Genomic DNA, 19,843 nt, shown 5'->3' with positions numbered 1-19,843 from the left:
TGGGGGCCTGGAATGCGCTGCCAAGTAGGGTGGTGGAGGCAGGCACGCTGACATCGTTTAAGACTTACCTGGATAGTCACATGAGCAGCCTGGGAATGGAGGGATACAAACGATTGGTCTAGTTGGACCAAGGAGCAGCACAGGCTTGGAGGGCCGAAGGGCCTGTTTCCTGTGCTGTACTGTTCTTTGTTCATCCAGGTCATTTATAAAAATCACAAAGAGTAAGGGTCCCAGAACAGATCCCTGGGGCACTCCACTGGTGACCGACCTCCATGCAGAATATGACCCGTCTATAACCACTCTTTGCCTTCTGTGGGCAAGCCAGTTCTGGATCCACAAAGCAATGTCCCCTTGGATCCCATGCCCCCTCACTTTCTCAATAAGCCTTGCATGGGGCACCTTATCAAGTTTCCAGTTACTGAGAGAGACAAGAGATGAAATTGCTGGGCCTCTCACAAAAATCTTTGTTTCTTCATTGGACACAGGTGAGGTCCCAGAGGATTGGAGGATAGCAAATGTGGTCCCGTTATTTAAGAAGGGTAGCAAGGATAACCCGGGTAATTATAGGCCAGTGAACTTGATGTCCGTGGTAGGGAAATTGTTGGAGAAGATTCTTAGAGATAGGATCTATACACATTTAGAACTGAATAATCTCATTAGCGATAGACAACATGGTTTTGTACAAGGGAGGTCATGCCTCATAAATTTGGTTGAGTTTTTTGAGGAGGTGACAAAAATGACTGACGAGGGAAGGGCCGTGGATGTCGTCGACATGGATTTTAGTAAAGCGTTTGACAACGTCCCTCATGGAAGGCTGGTGCAAAAGGTTAAATCTCATGGGATCAAAGGTGAACCAGCTAGATGGGTACAGAACTGGCTTAGCCATAGAAGACAGAGGGTAGCAGTGGAGGGGTCTTTTTCTGATTGGAGGTCTGTGACTAGCGGTGTTCTACAGGGCTCTGTACTGGGACCTCTGCTGTTTGTGATATATATAAATGATTTGGAGGAAGATGTAGCTGGTGTGATCAGTAAGTTTGCGGACGACACAAAGATTGCTGGAGTTGTGGATTGTGATGAACATTGTCAGAGAATACAGCAGGATATAGATAGGCTGGAAAATTGGGTGGAGAAATGGCAGATGGAATTTAATCCAAATAAATGTGAAGTGATGCATTTTGGTAGATCTAATGCAGGGGGGAGCTATACAATAAATGGCAGAACCATCAGGAGTATAGACACACAGAGGGATCTGGGTGTGCAAGTCCACGATCCTTAAAGGTGGCAGCACAGGTGGAAAAGGTGGTGAAGAAGGCATATGGCATGCTTGCCTTTATTGGGGCATAGAGTATAAAACGTCTGAGGATCGTGGGATTATATTCATTGGAGTTTAGGAGGTTGAGGGGAGATCTGATAGAAACTTACAAGATAATGAACGGCTTAGATAGGATGGACGTAGGGAAGTTGTTTCCATTAACAGGGGAGACTAGGACGCGGGGGCACAGCCTTAGAATAAAAGGGAGTCACTTTAGAACAGAGATGAGGAGAAATTTCTTCAGCCAGAGAGTGGTGGGTCTGTGGAATTCATTGCCACAGAGGGCTGTGGAGGCCGAGACGTTGAGCGTCTTCAAGACAGAAATTGATAAATTCTTGATTTCTCGAGGAATTAAGGGCTATGGGGAGAGAGCGGGTAAATGGAGTTGAAATCAACCATGATTGAATGGTGGAGTGGACTCGATGGGCCGAATGGCCTTACTTCCGCTCCTATGTCTTATGGTCTTATGGTCTAAAAGTTGGCACATGGTGTTGCAGTTATATGGAACGTTGGTTCGGCCGCATTTGGAATACTGTGTCCAGTTCTGGTCACCACACTACCAGAAGGACGCGGAGACTTTGGAGAGAGTACAGAAAAGGTTTACCAGGATGTTGCCTGGTATGGAGGGTATTAGCTATGAGGAGAGATTGAGTAAACTCGGGTTGTTCTCCCTGGAAAGACGGAGGTTGAGGGGCGACCTAATAGAAGTTTACAAAATTACGAAGGGCATAGATAGGGTGAACAGTTGGAAGCTTTTTTCCAGGTCAGCAATGACAAACACAAGGGGTCACAAGTTCAAGGTAAGGGGGGCAAGGTTCAATACAGATATGCGGGGGACGTATTTTACACAGAGGGTGGTGGGGGCCTGGAGTGCACTACCAAGCAAGGTGGTTGAGGCAGACACGCGAGAAACATTTAAGACTCATCTTGATAACCACATGAACGACTAGGAATAGAGGGATACAAATGGATGGTCTAGTTGGGAACACATGATCAGCGCAGGCTTGGAGGGCCGAAGGGCCTGTTCCTGTGCTGTACTGTTCTTTGTGCTTTAAAATAGACACATGAGTTTCCGGGCAGTCACAGGAATGTGGTCAAGATAGTCCAGTCCCACAATGCCTCACATTCAATCTGCAGTCCTTCAATTATAACAGAATATGTGGCTGTATGGAGCTGCCTTGGCCGTGGTCAACCCCAACCCCAAGGGTGCCTTCCTGAACTGCTGCAATGCCTGAGGTGTACGTACACCCACATTGCTGTTAGGAAGGGACTTCCAGCTACATATTCCAGACTTTCACTGGACTGTAGGTGAATATCAGATTGATATATTCCATTCAACCACACCCAAGGTGTGTTATTCCAATTCCTTTATTGTCCAGGACAATACATTCACAATATCTTTCAAACAGAAATTAAACATTCCCATTTGATTTCAGACAGTAACATATTCTGTTAGTTTGTTCTTTATTGTCAATGTCAGGCTGGGGTTGTTTTCCTTGGAGCAAAGGAGGTTGAGGGGAGATTTGATAGATGGGGGACAAGATTCTGACAGGTTTAGATAAGGTGGACAAAGAAAAGCTGTTCCCATTAGCTGATGGAACAAGGACGAGGGGGGACACAGATTTCTTGTTTTGGGTTAGAGATGCAAGGGAGGGGGGAGTGGGGGGCTGGGGGGGGGGGGGCAGTGGGGTGGGGGGGGAATTGAGGGGGGAGATGTGAGGAAGAATATTCTGATGCAGTGAATGGTAATGACCTGAAACTCGCTGTCTATGAGGGTGGAGGAAGTGGAGACAATAAACAATTAAAAAGGAAATTGGATGGGCATTTGGGATGTTCCAAACAGAACGAAGAACAAAGAAAATTACAGCACAGAAACAAGCCCTTTGGCCCTCCAAGCCTGCAGCAACCATGCTGCCCGTCTGAACTAAAACCCCCTACCTTTCCGGGACCATATCCCTCTATTCCTATGCTATTCATATATTTGTCAAGACACATCTTAAAAGTCACTATCGTATCTGCTTCCACTACCTTCCCCGGCAACGAGTTCCAGGCACCCACCACCCTCTGTGTAAAAAACCTGCCTTGTACATCTCCTTTAAACCTTGCCCCTCGCACCTTAAACCTATGCCCCCCAGTAACTGACTCTTCCACTCTGGGAAAAAGCTTCTGACTATCCACTCTGTCCATGCCCCTCATAATCTTGGAGACTTCTATCAGGTCTCCCCTCAACCTCCGTCATTCCAGTGAGAACAGACCAGGTTTCTCCAAACTCTCCTCATAGCTAATGCCCTCCACACCAGGCAACATCCTGATAAATATTTTCCGTACCCTCTCCAAAGCCTCCACATTTTTCGGGTAGTGTGGTGACCAGAATTGAACACTAGATTCCAAGTGCGGTCAAACTAAGGTTCTATAAAGCTGCAACATGACTTGCCAATTTTTAAACTCAATGCCCCGGCCGATGAAGGCAAGCATGCCATATGCTTTCTTGACTACCTTCTCCACCTGCATTACCACTTTCAATGACCTGTGTACCTGTACACCGAGATCCCTCTGCCTATGAATGCTCTTAAGGGTTCTGCCATTTACTGTATATTTCCATTCTGTATTAGACCTTCCAAAATGCATTACCTCACATTTGTCCGGATGTAAACTTCATCTGCCATCTCTCCGCCCAATTCTCCAACTGCTCTATATCCTGCTGTATCCTTTGCCGTTCCCCATCGCTATCCGCAATTCCACCAACCTTTGTGTCGTCCACAAACTTACCAATCAAACCAGTTACATTTTCCTCCAAATCATTTATATATATTACAAACAGCAAAAGTCCCAGCACTGATCCCTGCGGAATGTCACTTGTCACAGCCCTCCATTCAGAAAGGTACCTTTGCACTGCCAACCTCTGTTTTCTTCTGACTAAATATCTCTAAACTTCCTAACACCCTGTCACTCTGTGATCCTTGTGACATTTGAAACCAGGTATTTGCAAAAAGACTCAAAGAGCATCAACCCACTGGAGGCTGAGACCGGCCAGTCAAGCACAAAGAAACCCTCTGACCCTTCCCATTGACCAACTGTGAGAATGAACAAAATGCAATCCTGGATGTAATTGAGAGCAGGAACAATAACAGCAGAATCCAACCTCTGGAATCACTCGTGAACTTGCTGGTGCCTCAGCAGCCGGGATGAAACGCTGAAACCCTTCCCACACACAGAGCAGGTGAACGGCCTCTCCCCAGTGTGAACTCGCTCGTGCGTCTGCAGGTTGGATAACTGAGTGAATTCTTGCCCGCACTGAGAGCAGGTGAACGGCCTCTCCCCAGTGTGAACTCGCTGGTGTGTTTGCAGGTTGGAAAGCTGAGTGAATCCCTTCCCACACTGAGAGCAGGTGAACGGCCTCTCCCCTGTGTGAACTCGCTGGTGTGCCCGCAGGCTGGATGACTGAGTGAATCCCTGCCCACACTGAGAGCAGGTGAATGGTTTCTCCCCTGTGTGAACCCGCTGGTGTGTCCGCAGGTCGGATGACCGAGTGAATCCCTTCCCACACTGAGAGCAGGTGAATGGTCTCTCCCCAGTGTGAACTCGCTGGTGTGTCTGCAGGCTGGATAACCGAGTGAATCCCTTCCCACACTGAGGGCAGGTGAACGGTCTCTCTCCAGTGTGAACCCGCTGGTGTGTCCGCAGATGGGTTGACCGAGTGAATCCCTTCCCACACTGAGAGCAGGTGAACGGCCTTTCCCCAGTGTGAACTCGCTGGTGTGTCTGCAGGCTGGATAACTGAGTGAATCCCTTCCCACACTGAGAGCAGGTGAACGGCCTCTCTCCAGTGTGAACTCGCTGGTGTCTCTGCAGGCTGGATAACTGAATGAATCCCTTCGCACACTGAGAGCAGGTGAATGGTCTCTCTCCGGTGTGAACTCGCTGATGTGTCTGCAAGTGGGATGACAGAGTGAATCCCTTCTCACATTGAGAGCAGGTGAACGGTCTCTCCCCAGTGTGAACTCGCTGATGTCTCTGCAGGTGGTATGACCGAGTGAATCCCTTCCCACACTGAGAGCAGGTGAATGGGGGCTTCTCCCCAGTGTGAACTCGCTGGTGTGCCCGCAGGTCGGATGACCGAGTGAATCCCTTCCCACACTGAGAGCAGGTGAACGGCCTCTCCCCAGTGTGAACTCGCTGGTGTGCCTGCAGGTTGGATAACTGATTGAATCCCTTCCCACACTGAGAGCAGGTGAACGGCCTCTCCCCAGTGTGAATTCGCTGGTGTGTCAGCAGGCTGGATGACCGAGTGAATCCCTCCCCACACTGAGAGCAAGTGAATGGCCTCTCCCCTGTATGAACTCGCTGGTGTGTCCGCAGCTCGGATAACTGAATGAATCCCTTCCCACACTGAGAGCAGGTGAATGGCCTCTCCCCAGTGTGAACTCGCTGGTGTCTCTGCAGGCTGGATAACTGAGTGAACCTCTTACCACACTGAGAGCAGGTAAATGGCCTCTCTCCAGTGTGAACTCGCTGGTGTCTCTGCAGGCGGGATGACTGAGTGAATCCATCCCCACACTGAGAGCAGGTGAACGGCCTCTCCCCAGTGTGAACTCGCTGGTGTATCTGCAGGCTGGATAAATGAGTGAATTCCTTCTCACACTGAGAGCAAGTGAACGGCCTCTCTCCAGTGTGAACTCGCTGGTGTCTCTGCAGGTGGGATGACTGAGTGAATCCCTCCCCACATTGAGAACAGGTGAACGGCCTCTCTCCAGTGTGAACTCGCTGGTGTGACTGCAGGCGGGATGACCGAGTGAATCCCTCCCCACACTGAGAGCAGGTGAATGGCCTCTCCCCAGTGTGAACTCGCTGGTGTGTCTGCAGGCTGGATAAATAAGTGAATTCCTTCTCACACTGAGAGCAAGTGAACGGCCTCTCTCCAGTGTGAACTCGCTGGTGTCTCTGCAGGCTGGATATCCGAGTGAATCCCTTCCCACACTGAGAGCAGGTGAAGGGCCTCTCCCCAGTGTGAACTCGCTGGTGTCTCTGCAGGTGGGATGACTGAGTGAATCCCTCCCCACATTGAGAGCAGGTGAACGGCCTCTCCCCAGTGTGAACTCGCTGGTGTCTCTGCAGGTTGGATAACTGACTGAATCCCTTCCCACATTGAGAGCAGATGAACGGCCTCTCCCCAGTGTGGCTGCGCCGATGAGCTTCCAGCTCTGATGGGGTTCCGTATCCCTTCCCACAGTCCGCACATTTCCATGGTTTCGCCATGGTGCAGGTGTCCTTACCTCACTCTTGAGTGGACAATTAGTTGAAACTTCGTCCACACACAGAACAAGATTACAGTCTCCACCCGCTGTGAATGGTGTGATATTTATTCAGACTGTGTAACTGGTGAAAGCTCTTTAGTCAGTGCATTGGAACACACTCACTCGAGTGTGGCAGTGTGTTGACGCTTTTTCACTCACACTGACATTTCAAATCTTTTCAAATCGACAGACTGGACAATCATTTCTCCTTCTGGATTCAAAGTCCGATGATATTGAGGTCCCAAGGAATATGACTCTGTCAGATCTAGACGTGACGTTTGAGATTTCAGCCTGTGATTCCTCTTTCAATATCCTGGAAAATGAGTTTCCAAAAGTCATCAGTGTCAGTACAGGATAGAAATTCAGAACAGACAATTTCTATGGAACATTCTTTCCTCTCTCATTCAGAGGGTGGGTTCTCCCCCGCATATGCACAGCTTCCCCTCTCCCTCGCACATTTTGCAGTCCCGGGCGGGGGGAGGGGGAGATCACCGAGCGGCTTCTCGCTCTGGCCAGAGCCGTCAGCCGGTTGCCTGGAAACCTTGGCTCGATGTGGTGTAGGGGGAGGGGAACAATGGGTGGGGGCGGGGCTCCCGGGTCCGCACGCCCGGGCCTGCTCACTGGAACCCGGAGACATCACCGCGGAGCGCAGTGATTTCTATTGGCTGATTCAGGCAGGGTTCTATCGTAGCGTCACAATGCGGAAGTTGTCCAATGAGCTTCAGAGTGAAATTTCGCTCTCCGATCACATTCCATTGTGACGTCACACACTCACCCATTCCATTGTGATGTCACACCCTCACCCATTCCATTGTGACCTCACACTCTCACCCATTCCATTGTGACGTCAGGGCTTCACTCTCCGATCACAATCCCTGCCGGCCTCCCACATGCAGCCTCAATGGCGGCAGTCAGCCCGGGTCTAACACTACAAGCTGCCGCTCCATTTGGTACAAAGGGGGGGACCGGGAAGTTCATTTCCGGGGTCTGGGTTTGAACAACATGTTTACAAAGTCTCTCCACCCACTCGCCACATTTATCATTCCCCGCACGCCGCCCCCTACCTAGTATTGATCTCGCCTCCAAATTAAAACCGCCCGTCTACCCGTCGCCATTACCCGCACTGCGCATGCTTCAGGTCCCGCCCCTCATTCACTCTGATTGATTGGAGGACCAGCCGCTCCCGCTCGGTCCTCCAGTCCCGCCCCTCGTTCACTCCGATTGGTTGGAGGACCAGCCGCTCCCGCTCGGTCGGCCAGTCCCGCCCCCTCTTCCTATTGGTCCGGAGCTGCCGTCAATCAGTCCCCGGGCATTGTGATGTGGAGCATGCGCAGTGTCATTGCTGTCCTTGGCGCTTGTTTGTCCCGGAGAAGCGGAGTCAGCGTTAGGCGGTGGCTGGGAGGATTTGGAAACACTTTGTGGATCCGCAAACCCTTCAGAATCATTGTCAGCTCCCTGGTTTGCAGCTGCGGGGCTTCTCCCTCCCTCCCTCCCGGGAACAGGCCCAGGTTAACGGCCCCATCCTGGCTCAGCCACTGGAGGATGGTTCACATCAGAGGATGGGGGAGGGGGACAATAAATAACAGGTTACACTTTGGCCTCAAATCAATGAGGACTCTGATCTCTGGGAAGGAAGGAAACCCTGGGAGGTGGGCGGGGAGGATTCACAAACACCCGCTGGAGGCCCCAACACCCCCAATAAGAGCCATTGGTTTTATTGTCAGTCTGCAGACAGGAGCTGAAGAACTGAACCCAGTAAGAAGTCTCACAACACCAGGTTAAAGTCCAACAGGTTTATTTGGTAGCAAAAGCCACTCGCTTTCGGATCACTGCTCCTTCATCAGGTGAGTCGGACTTGTGTTCATAAACGGGGCATATATATTGACACAAACTCAATTTACAAGATAATGGTTGGAATGTGAGTCTTTACAGGCAATCAAGTCTTAAAGGTACAGACAATGTGAGTGGAGAGAGGGTTGAGCACAGGTTAAAGAGATGTGTACTGTCTCCAGCCAGGACAGTTAGTGAGATTTCCACATCAAGAACTGAACCCAGACAGAGGAGAGGGAGGGGGAAAACTGGGAGTGGAGGGAAGAAATGGTGGAGATGTTGAGATGGGTTTGGATTTCAGTCCAGGGGAGGAGGTAGAGTGTGTGGGACGGGGATTTATAGATTTGGGGGAACAAGAGAGGAAAATATGTTCCAGAGAAACTATGAATTGTCTGTTCAGAATTTCTATCCTGCACTGACAGTGATGGTATTTGTAAACTGTTTTTGCAGGGTATTATGAAGCAGGATTTACAGATGTGAAACTCAAACCAAACTTCACATCAAGATCTGTTTCAGTGATTTGATTCATCAGAAACTGAATATCATCAGCCTTTGTCTACAGAAGGAGAAATGTTCATTCTGTCTGCGGGCAAAGATTTCAAACATCAGTGTGACTGAAAAAGCACCTAGACACACAAACACACCTGAGAGTTTCCAATGTGCTGAATGTGGAAAGTGGTTTAACAAGTCTGAAAAATAATCACATCATTCTAACTGAGTAGTGACCCGACACACATTCTGTGTAAACGAGGCTTCAACTCATCATCCAACCTGGAGTCACATGAGGACACCCGCACCACAGAGAAACCACTGAAATGTGTGGACTGTGGGAGGGGATTCAATTACCCGTCCGAATTGGATATTCATCATCGCATTCACACTGGAGAGAGGCCGTTCACCTGCTCTGAGTGTGGGAAAGGATTTGCTTACTCATCCAGCCTCTATACACACCGGCGTGTTCACACTGGTGAGAGGCCATTCACCTGCCTCGAATGTGGGAGGAGATGTCATGCTTTATCAAGCCTCCTGATTCACCGGCAGGTTCACTCCGATCAGAGACTGTTTCAGTGTTCTGATTGTGAGAAAAGCTTTAAAAGCACAAAGGACCTCCTGAGACACCAGCGCACTCACATGGCGGTGAGACCGTTCACCTGCTCAGTGTGTGGGAAGGGATTCACTCAGTCATCCCACCTTCTGACACACCAACTTGTTCACACTGATCAGAGACCATTTCAATGTTCTGACTGTGAGAAGAGATTTAAAAGTAAAAATGATTTACAAGTCCATCAGCGCACTCACACTGGGGAGAAGCCATTCACCTGCTCCGTGTGTGAGAGGAGATTCGGACGTTTATCCCAGCTGCAAACACACCAGCAAGTTCACTCTGATAAGAGACCGTTTCAGTGTTCTGACTGTGAGAAGAGCTTTAAAAGTAAACAGGATTTGGTGACACACCAGCGAGTTCACACTGGGGAGAAACCGTTCACCTGCTCGGTGTGTGGGATGGGATTCACCCATTCATCCCGCCGTCTGAGACACCAGCGAGTTCACACCGGGAAGAAGACATTTATTTGCTCTGTGTGTGGGAAGGGATTCACTGATTCGCCCCACCTTCTGATACACGAGCGAATTCACACTGGGGAGAAACCCTTCGCTTGCTCCACATGTGGGAAACGATTCACTCAGCCACCCCAGCTCATTGCACATCAACTGGTCCACACTGATCAGAGACCTTTTAAGTGTTCTGACTGTGAGAAAAGTTTTAAAAGCACGAAGGACCTGCTGAGACACCAGCAAATTCACACTGGGGAGAGATCATTCACCTGCTCCATGTGTGGGAAAAGGTTCACTCAGTCATCCCACCTGCTGAGACACCAGCAGGTTCACACAGGAGAGAGATCGTTCACCTGCTCCGTATGTGGGAAGAGATTTGCTCGGTCAGCCAATCTGCTGAGACACCAGCAAGTTCACAAGTCACTGCAGGGATTGGATTCTGCTGTTGCTGCTAACCCCATGCAGGACTGAATCATGTTCATTCTGTTATTAAGGAGGCTGGGAGGGTGGAACAAATAGATAATCTCTGTACAATCAGGCAGAGTCAACATGGTTTTGTGCAAGGGAAATCACCTTTAATTGATTTATTGGATTTCTTTGAGGAAGTTACAAGCAATGTGGATAAAGTGGAACCTGTGGATGTGGTGTATTTAGATTTCCAGCAGGCATTTGACACATCAAAGTTTACCACACAAAATAAGAATTCGTAGCATAAGGCATAACATATTAGCATCCCATCCACATCGGTTCTTTGTATTAGCATGGATAGAGGATTGATTAGCTAATGGGAAACAGAGAGGAGGGAGAAAGGAGTAATTTTTGGGATGGCAAGATGTAGCTTGTGGAGTGCCACAGGGATCAGTGCTGGGGCCTCAACTATTGACAAACTATTTTCATGACGTGGATGACAGGATCAAAATTTGCTGATAACACAAAGGGTAGGTCGGAAAGTGAGATGTGAATGACCATAACAAGCCTGCAAAGCGACATAGTGAGTGAGTGGGTAAAAAGTTGGTAGCTGGAACAAGATTTTTGGATAATGTGAACTTGTCCATTTGGACAGGAAGGATGGAAAAGCAGTTGATTATTTAAAGAGAGCGATTGCAGGTACAGAGGGATCTGGGTGTCCTGGTACTGTAATCAGGAAACGTTAGTGTGTGGACACAGCAAATGATTAGAAAGGTAAATGAATTGTTGTTTATTGCAGGGATGTTTTGCTGCATTTGTTCAGGGTATTGGTGAGACCACATCAAGAGTACTGTGTACAGTTTTGGTCTCCTTACTTCAGAGAGGACTTGTGTGAGAAGTAGTTCGGAGAAGGTTTACTTGACTGATTCCTGGGATGAGGGAGTTATCATACGAGGAAAAGTTGGACACGTTTGGCCTGTATCTATTGGGGTTTAGAGGAATGAGAGAGGATCTGATTGAAACATATAAAATTCAGAGGGGACTTGACAAAGTGGATGTTGATTGTAGAGAGAGGAGAACTAGAGGCAGTTTAAAAATAAGCGGTCTCCCATTTAAGACTGAAATGAGGAGAAACCTTTTCTCTCAGAGGGTTGTTACAGTGTGGAATTCTCTTCCACAGAGAGTGGTGGAGGCTGGCTCACTGAATATTCTGAAGTCTGAATTTAATAGATTCTTGATTAACAAGAGAGTCAAAGGGTGTGAGGGGTAAGAAGGAAACTGGAGTTGAAGCTATAATCACATCAGCCAGGATCCTATTGAATAGTGGAGCAGGCTCGAGGGGCCGAGTGGCCTTCTCCTGCTCCTAATTCACATGTTCCCATTGTGATAGTTGGAGTTTGTTTCTGCTGATGTTAATTTCCCATAAAACTGAGCTGCAGCTTAATCTACAGAGTAGAATCAAATAAATCTTGATAATCTGATTGATCAGCCAGAGTCTAACTGAATGACAGAGCAGACTGGAAGGGCTGAACAACCTACTCCAGTTCCTGTGTAGTTTCTCCCCAGGATTCTCCCACTCTCTAACTCTGCTCCAGTGCTGGTTTCTGATGAAGTCTCTTCTCCCCAGGTCTCCCATCACTTTCCATTCATCAGCTGGTGTCTGAGTCCAAGTGTACCAGGAACAGGAGGAGGTCATTTATCCCTCAAGCCTGTTCTCTCATTCACTGAGGTCATGGCTGATCTGTGACCTAACTCCATTTACCCAGATATTGTTTTAATCCTGACTTCCTCAGTCTGTTACAATGAGATTTTTAAAATTACTTTTGTTTACATCAGACCTTCAATGTAGGAGAGTGTCCCAAGGTGAATCTCAGAAACATCAATTGATAAATCAGACAACTGGCACTGAGGGGATGTTAGGAGGCTGACTGAAGACTTGGTGCAGTGTCAAGGGTTAATGTTAAATTTGTAAATATTCTACCCAGTGATGTAAGATCAGGTGATAAGAGTTTGCTGAGAGATGGTTGTTTGCTGAGCCTTGTGCTGTACATATTTAGAAGAAGGTGCAATAAAAAGTTATATTAACCAATAGCCTTGCCTCCAGCAGTCTCTGTCAATCCTGGCCAATTTCTGTATCCACTTGATCTAAACCTGTCATAATAGTGTTTACCGCTATCAGATCTTCCCTTAGCCTCCTTCATTCCAGGGAGAACAACTCCAACTTCTCGAACCTGACCTTGGAGTTAAAATCCTTCATTGCTGGAACCATTCTGGTGAACCTCCGCACCTTCTCAAGGACCATCCCATCCTTCCTAAAGTGTGCTGTCTGGATATGAACACAATATTCCCATTGTGGTTTAAACAGTGCTTTATAAAGCTTCAGCATAACTTCATTGGCTTTTATTACAATGGCTCTATTGGAAACCAATGTATTATGGACCTTTTTAATGTACAGTCAGTTTGTAACTTTATTTATTTTGTATTAATCAGTGTTCACGGGTTGTGGGTAACGCTGTGTGTGGAGTCTCTCATGGTGGTAACATGGAATATCGAGGGTGATATGAAGAACCCAGACCGAGGATATCTGAAGAACTGCATTGTGGGTTCAATGTGCAAAGCATGCTGGTCAATGTAGTCAAGTCGCAGCCTTGCTGGAATTAGCAATGTCTGCAAAATGAATTAAATTGTGCAGGAAACTGGCCTCATACTGTGAGAAAGATGTGTTTGTTTGAGCTAATGAACTTGTCTGTAGCAGCTTGGGGATTGATAACGGTGTCAGAGGTAACACAGTGGAGTCAGGCTGGCTCTATTCCTTCAAGTATAACCGTGTAATAGGCCCAGGACATAAGAACAAGGGAGAAGACAATGCTGTCATTGAAAACCAATTCAATCGGCTAAAAACAGGTATTACCTTATTTTTTATTCGTTTACAGAGGTCAAAGCCCACAGTCTGCCCTGAATAATAAAAGGTGGGCCTCACTGGCTAGGTCAGCATTTATTGCCCATTTCTAAATGGCCTTGAGAAGGTGGTGTTGAGCTACCTTCTAGAACCACAGCATTCCCTGTGATGTACGTACACCCACACTTGTTTGGGAGGAAGCTCCAGGATTTTGACCCAGTGACAGCGAAGGAACAGCGATATATTTTGAAGTCAAGATGGTGAGTGTTACGATCCCAGTTGATGTTATAATTGGACAGGATGATTCCCGGATGGAACACTGGCTCAAAAGACCGCAACTTTTACTTTCTGTAGAAAACATAAAGGAACAGAATCACAGGACTGCCAATTGGCTTTTAATAATAAATATTTATTAAACACGAAGAGTTTGACAATAACAAAATACTCCTTGACTCTCACTTTCCTTCACAAATGTATACAGATTTCAAGGATAACACAGATTTAAAATTCCTTATGCTATAATGTTCTCAGTAAACACATGGTTCCTTTAAACCCACAGGTTAGCTGTGATCAGACAACCCCCACTCTGAAACCAAGTGGCAGATGCAACTCAATCGATCCTCTATGGATTTCTCCTCAAATTTCCCCCCAGATGATTGTCACGAGTGTTTCCAAACTCCGCTCTCAAAAAGACACGTGTTAATATCTCCTTCCAAACTAATTTTCTCACTTCCAGGTCTTCCAATTATCCTTTCAAACAAAGCTTTCTCTCCACTCTTTTAGCAAGAAGCTGCCTCCAGGTTTTCAACTCTCAGAATTTCTTTGCCTTGAATTGCAACATGCTTCCAAAATTCTACATAAACTCAGATCACCAGTCCCTAACAGAATACAATTGCTTCAAAAACTGGATTTAAGGACATCAAACCTTCCCACTATTTCAGATATGTGGCTTCTCTGTCACCAACGTCATCAGTTCTTTTCTTCCCAGGTCTGAGTTTAACTTCCATGAATAGTATCCTGTTCCAAAGACTTTTTTACTTAAATATTCCTGACACTTCCCTTCCATTCCCGGGTTTCTCAAACGAACTGTCCTTTAGTTCCTCTGGAGCTTGCTTTCGGACACATTACTCCATTGTATGGCTTTCCTGCTTCTAGTAGAGCTGAGAGCTGCTCACCCTCTCGTTTCCTTACCCCAACTGCTATAAATTCAACTAAAACTACACTCAAAAAACCTTCTCACCCTAAAGGTGCTGCTGGTTGCTATACAACGATGCATTATTTCTCCAACTTCATGTTTATTTTTCACGCCATAAACTCTCTCAGCACAACAGGAATACAATTTCAATTGAAACCTATCCCCCACGCATGCAAATACCTTTGTTCAACATGAATCCAACCAAAGTTCTACTCTTCCTACACAGAAACACTAAATCAAACTTACTTAAATCTATACTTTATTTCTAATATTTAACAATAGAAACATAATTCACTTAAAACTACCTCTGTTTTCCTGACATGAGTGACTTAGGAACTTCCAGGTGGTGACACTCTCATGGATCTGCTGCTCTTGTCCTTCTAGATGGTAATGTTCCTGGGTCTGTAAGATGCTGCCTAAGGAGTCTTGGTGAGTTCCTGCAGTGCATTTTGTAGATGGTACACACTGTTGCTCCTGTCCGTCGGTGGTAGAGGGAGTGAATGTTTGTGGTTAGTGTGTTGATCAAGTGGGGCTGCTTTGTCCTGGATGTTTTTGAGCTTCTTGAGTGTTGTTGGGAGCTGCACTCATTCAGGCAAGTGGAGAGTATTCCATCACATTCCTGACTTGTGTCATGTAGATGGTGGACGGGCTTTGGCTGGGGGAGTCAGAAAGTGAGTTACTCTCCTCAGGGCTGCCAGTCTCTGACCTGCTCTGGTAGCCACAGTATCTATGAGTTTCTGGTCAATGTAACCCCCCAGGATGTTGATAATGGAAGGGGGATTCAGTGATGGTAATACCCTTGAATGTCAAGGGGTGATGGTTAAACTCTCTTCTATTGAAGGTGGTCATTGCCTCGGACTTATGTGGCATGAATGTTACTTGCCACTTGTCAGCCCAAGCCTGGATATTGTTGTATTTGGACATGGACTGCTTCAGTATCTGAGGAGTCACAAGTGGTGCTGAACATTGTGTATTCATTGGCGGATATCCCCACTTCTGATATTATGATGGAGGGAAGGTCATTGATGAAGCAGCTGAAGATGGTTGGGCCTCGGACACTACCGTGAGAGATCCCTGCATTGATGTCCTGGAGCTGAGATGACTGACCCTCCACAACCACAACCATCTTCCTAATTGCCAGTATAAGTCCAGCCAGCGGAGAGTTTGCCCCTTGATATCCATTGATTCCAGTTTTGCTAGGGGTCCATGATCTGGGTGGCACAGTGGTTAGACCAGTTGGCTCACAGCCCCAGGGACCGGGTTCGATTCCGGCCTTGGGTGGCTGTGTCGAGTTGGCACATTCATCAGCTTTTTTGTTTGCGAATCATTTCAGTGGAAATGTGCTCTCCCAAACTCAAAGAGCATCAGCCCACTGAAAACAAAGTTGTGAGACCGGCCAGTCCAGCAGAAAGAAACCCTCCAACACTCCCACTTCACCAATTGTCAGAATGAACATAGTTCAGTCCTGGATGTGATTAACAGCAGCAATAACAGCAGAACCCAACCCCTGTCATCACTTGTGAACTTACTGGTCTCTCAGCAGGTGGGATGACTGAGTGAATCCCTTTGTGAATCCTTGTGAACTCGCTGGTGTGTCTGCAGGTGGGATGACTGAATGAATCCCTTTCCACACTCAGAGCAGATAAACGGCCTCTCTCCAGTGTGAACTTGCTGGTGACTCTGCAGATAAGACGAAAGAGCGAATCCTTTCCCACACTCAGAGCAGGTGAATGGTCTCTCCCTGGTGTGAACACGTCGGTGTGCCTGCAGGTGAGCTGAACGAGTGAATCCCTTCCCACACTCAGAGCAGGTGAACGGCCTCTCCCCGGTGTGAACTTGCTGGTGATTCTGCAGGTCGGATAACTGAATGAATCCCCTGCCACACTCGGAACAGGTGAATGGCCTCTCCCTGGTGTGAACCTCCTGATGTGACACTAGGTGGGATGATTGAATAAAACGCCTCCCACACTCGGAGCAGACGAATGGCCTCTCCCTGCTGTGAACCCCCTGGTGTGACATTAGGTGTGACGATTGGATAAAACGTTTCCCACATTCGGGGCAGCTGAATGGCCTCTCCCTTGTGTGTGTTCCTTTGTGTGTCACTAGGTGTGATAACTGAATAAAATGCTTCCCACACTCGGAGCAGGGGAACGGCCTCTCCCTCCTGTGGACTCCCTGGTGAGTCACTAGGTGTGATAATTGAATAAAACACTTCCCACACTCAGAGCAGTTGAAAAGCCTCTCCTTAGTGTGGGCTCGCTGGTGTATCTGCAGGTGAGATGACTGAGTGAAACCCTTTCCACAGTCGGAGCAGGTGAATGGTCGCTCTCCGGTGTGGATTTGTTGGTGATTCAAAAGTTCAGATGAATGATTGAATTGCTTCCCACACTCAGAGCAGTTGAACGGTTTCTCCCCAGTGTGAATTTGCTGGTGTGTCAGCAGGTGGGATAACTGAGTGAATCCCTTCCCACACTCAGAGCAGGTGTATGGCCTCTCCCTACTGTGAACTGCTTGGTGATTCCACAGGTCGGCTGCCTGGAGAAAACCCTTCCCACACTCGGAGCAGATGAAGGGCCTCTCCCCAGTGTGGCTGCATTGATGAATCTTCAGGGCAGATGGGGAGCAGTCTCCTTCCCCACACTTGGAGCAGGGGAACAGTCTCTCCCCAGTGCGAATATGTTGATGAGTTTGCAGTGCAGACGGGATACGGAATTCCTTACCACAATCCTCATCTTTCCCCGGTTTCTCCATGGTGTGGATGTCCTTGTGTCTTTCCAGGTTTAACAATCAGTTAAATCCTCATCCACACAGAGAGCATGTGTACTGTCTGTCCCCGCTGTAAATGATGTGATATTTTTGCAGTCTGTGTCACTGGTCTTTTGAGAGTCAGTGTACTGGACACTCTCACTCAGGTCTGTGTTCCTTGGTGCCTTTCCAGTCACACTGATGTGACAGAAAAAACAGATAAATATTTCTTCTTCTCGATTCAAAGTCTGACGATATTCAGGTTCTGATAATTTGAGTGACTCTATTGAGCCTTAACATGTTTTGAGATTGCTGGCAGCAAATCTTCCCCTTATAACTTCCTGTAAAATGAGTTTACAAAAGTCATCACTGTCAGTATCAAACAGAAATTCAGAATAGACAATTCTAGTTTCTGTGGAACATTTCTTCCTTTCTCGTTCCTCTGGATCTGTACATCTCCATCCCACACCCTATCCCTGTATCCTCACTCTGCTGTATGTATAATACACCCTTCCAATTCTCCTGAAGGTGTTGATTCATGCTGATCAACAAATCCATGCTCAGTCCTTCTTCTCCAGCACTGAGATATCTTCATGCAGGCTGCTAGTCTAAATACCTAAATATACTTAGCGAAGTAAAATGTATGTAACATAGGGGACCAGTTTAATAATTAGAAGTACAGCAAGGCTATGAGATAGAACATTTCAACAGTGAACGTTCTTGAATATCAATTTTTTGGCTATGAGGGTGGTGCATTTTGATACATTCAATATTTCAAAATGAAATTAGATGGGCAGTCAAAATAGACTGGCAGGGGAACAGGGATACAGACGGGATGAGGAGCATATCAGCCATGATTGAATGGCGGAGTGGACTCGATGGGCCAAATAGCCTAATTATGCTCCTATATCTTATGAACTTAAGGGGGAATGGGACTGACTGGATTGCTCTACAGAGAGTTAGCATGGACTTGAGTTGCTGAATCGACTCTTTGTGTGATACAATAACCCGATTACTGAAAATAAACTACTTAGTTACAGTATTAACAAAACTAAAAATAATAAAAAATGAACTTTATTACTGGACCATGCATAATATATCTAATTTGTACCATATTACAAGACTGCACACATCTCTGTCCTATATTAATTTACTGCCCCTTAAATTTCAGCTATTTCCTCGGGAAATCATCCCTTTAAATTGTGAACATTAGGAAAGAGACCATCCTCTTAACCAGACAAATAAATGTGACAAGTTGAGGAAGCAAAGGATGTCAATGTCTTTAAGAGGGAGAGAGATACCTGGGCCAACCTTTCCAGAGTCTGCAGCTCCCTGAATTCACTTCCTTTCCCTTCAGTTGCTGCAAGTCCCCAATTTAACCCCAGAATGAGAAAAAAAAGGAGAGAAGAAAACAAAGTGTTTTACTGACAGATGTTGACGACAGGAGGAGGTTTCAGTCCGTCTCAAATGCAATCTGCATTGTCACAAAGCCCGCACTCTGATTGGCTGGAGGACCAGTGTCCTTCCGGTCCTCCAATTCCTCCCATTGGTCAATACCCCTCATGAAGACAGTGGTGCAGCGGAAGTGAGTGGGAGACACTTTGACCCCGGGTCGCTCTCAGTTGTTGGCCAATGGGAAACGCACATGCGCAGCACTTCTCTGGGTTAATCATGCGCAGTCCCACCCGGCGAATAGAGCGATTTCTCCAGCGCGGGGGATTGTGGGAGCTGCGGCCGCCATTACTCAGCCGGAGCCCAGTCTCCAAACACCTGGGACTGCGATGGATGGGATGGGGAGGAAGCGAAGTGACCCCATCCGGATATAATGTACATCTGGGTAGTCACTGGAATTGATAGCGACGCCGCCTTAGCAAAATTCAGGTGTAAAAATTTAGACACCTGGGTGACATATTGGGGAGTGGAATCGCTCAATGTGAAACTGAACCCCAGAGTCAGCAGCGTCCTTGGGGGAGAACTGGGGAAAAATAAGGAGGATGGTCAAAAGAATTAGGCTTACAATTGATAGGGAGGAGGCAGGTGTTTAAAGTTTGAAATTTGATTTATTATTGTCACATGTATTAGTAGACAGTGAGAAGTATTGTTTCTTGTACGTTTTACTGACAAAGAGAAGGAAAGAGGAGAGTGCAGAATGTAGTATTACAGTCATAGCTAGGATATAGAGAAAAATCAAATTAATGTGAGGTAGTTCCACTCAAAAGTTTGGTGGCCGCAGTGAAGAAGCTGTTCTTGATTTGGTTGTACATGTCCTCAGATCTTTATATCACTTTCCCGATGGAAGAAGGTGGAAGAAAGAATGTCCAGGGTGCATGGGGTCCTTGATTATGCTGGCTGCTTTTCTAAGACAGTGGGAAATGTAGACAGAGATAGGAGACTGATTTGCATAATGGATTGGGTCATTCATGACCCTTTGTAGTTTCTTGTGGTCTTGGACAGAGCAGGAGCAATATCAGGTTGTGGTACAGCCAGAAAGAATGCTTTCCAGAAAGGTAGGAGAATGTTATGTGACAACCAGAATATCAGTTTCAAATTTCTATCCTGTGCTTGCATTCATTGCTTTGATAGATGTTTTTATTTACAAGGGATTA

The 19,843-nt window shown here is 47.0% G+C and overlaps 2 protein-coding genes across 2 annotated transcripts in view; one reads left to right on the top strand and one right to left on the bottom strand.

The window, feature by feature from the left end:
- The window catches only part of LOC144489404 (uncharacterized), a 42,115-nt gene that overhangs the window by 4,637 nt on the left and 17,635 nt on the right, over positions 1–19,843 (bottom strand). Inside the window, exons 4-6 of the mRNA XM_078207240.1 lie at positions 19,137–19,212; positions 16,083–16,760; positions 4,479–6,574 (exon numbers count right to left, since the gene is read on the bottom strand). Coding sequence (XP_078063366.1) covers positions 4,479–6,574; positions 16,083–16,760; positions 19,137–19,212 — 2,850 coding nt within the window. The remainder of the gene's footprint in view (positions 1–4,478; positions 6,575–16,082; positions 16,761–19,136; positions 19,213–19,843) is intronic.
- LOC144489405 (uncharacterized) lies at positions 8,355–12,485 on the top strand. Its single transcript, XM_078207241.1, has 2 exons — positions 8,355–8,450; positions 8,887–12,485. The coding sequence occupies exon 2, from the start codon at positions 9,568–9,570 to the stop codon at positions 10,459–10,461; it is 894 nt and encodes a 297-aa protein (XP_078063367.1). The 5' UTR covers positions 8,355–8,450; positions 8,887–9,567; the 3' UTR covers positions 10,462–12,485.

Source organism: Mustelus asterias, unplaced genomic scaffold, assembly GCF_964213995.1.
Source record: "Mustelus asterias unplaced genomic scaffold, sMusAst1.hap1.1 HAP1_SCAFFOLD_2151, whole genome shotgun sequence".
In the NCBI taxonomy this organism is placed as follows: Eukaryota; Metazoa; Chordata; class Chondrichthyes; order Carcharhiniformes; family Triakidae; genus Mustelus; species Mustelus asterias.
This window is presented reverse-complemented; position numbering and strand designations above follow the sequence as displayed.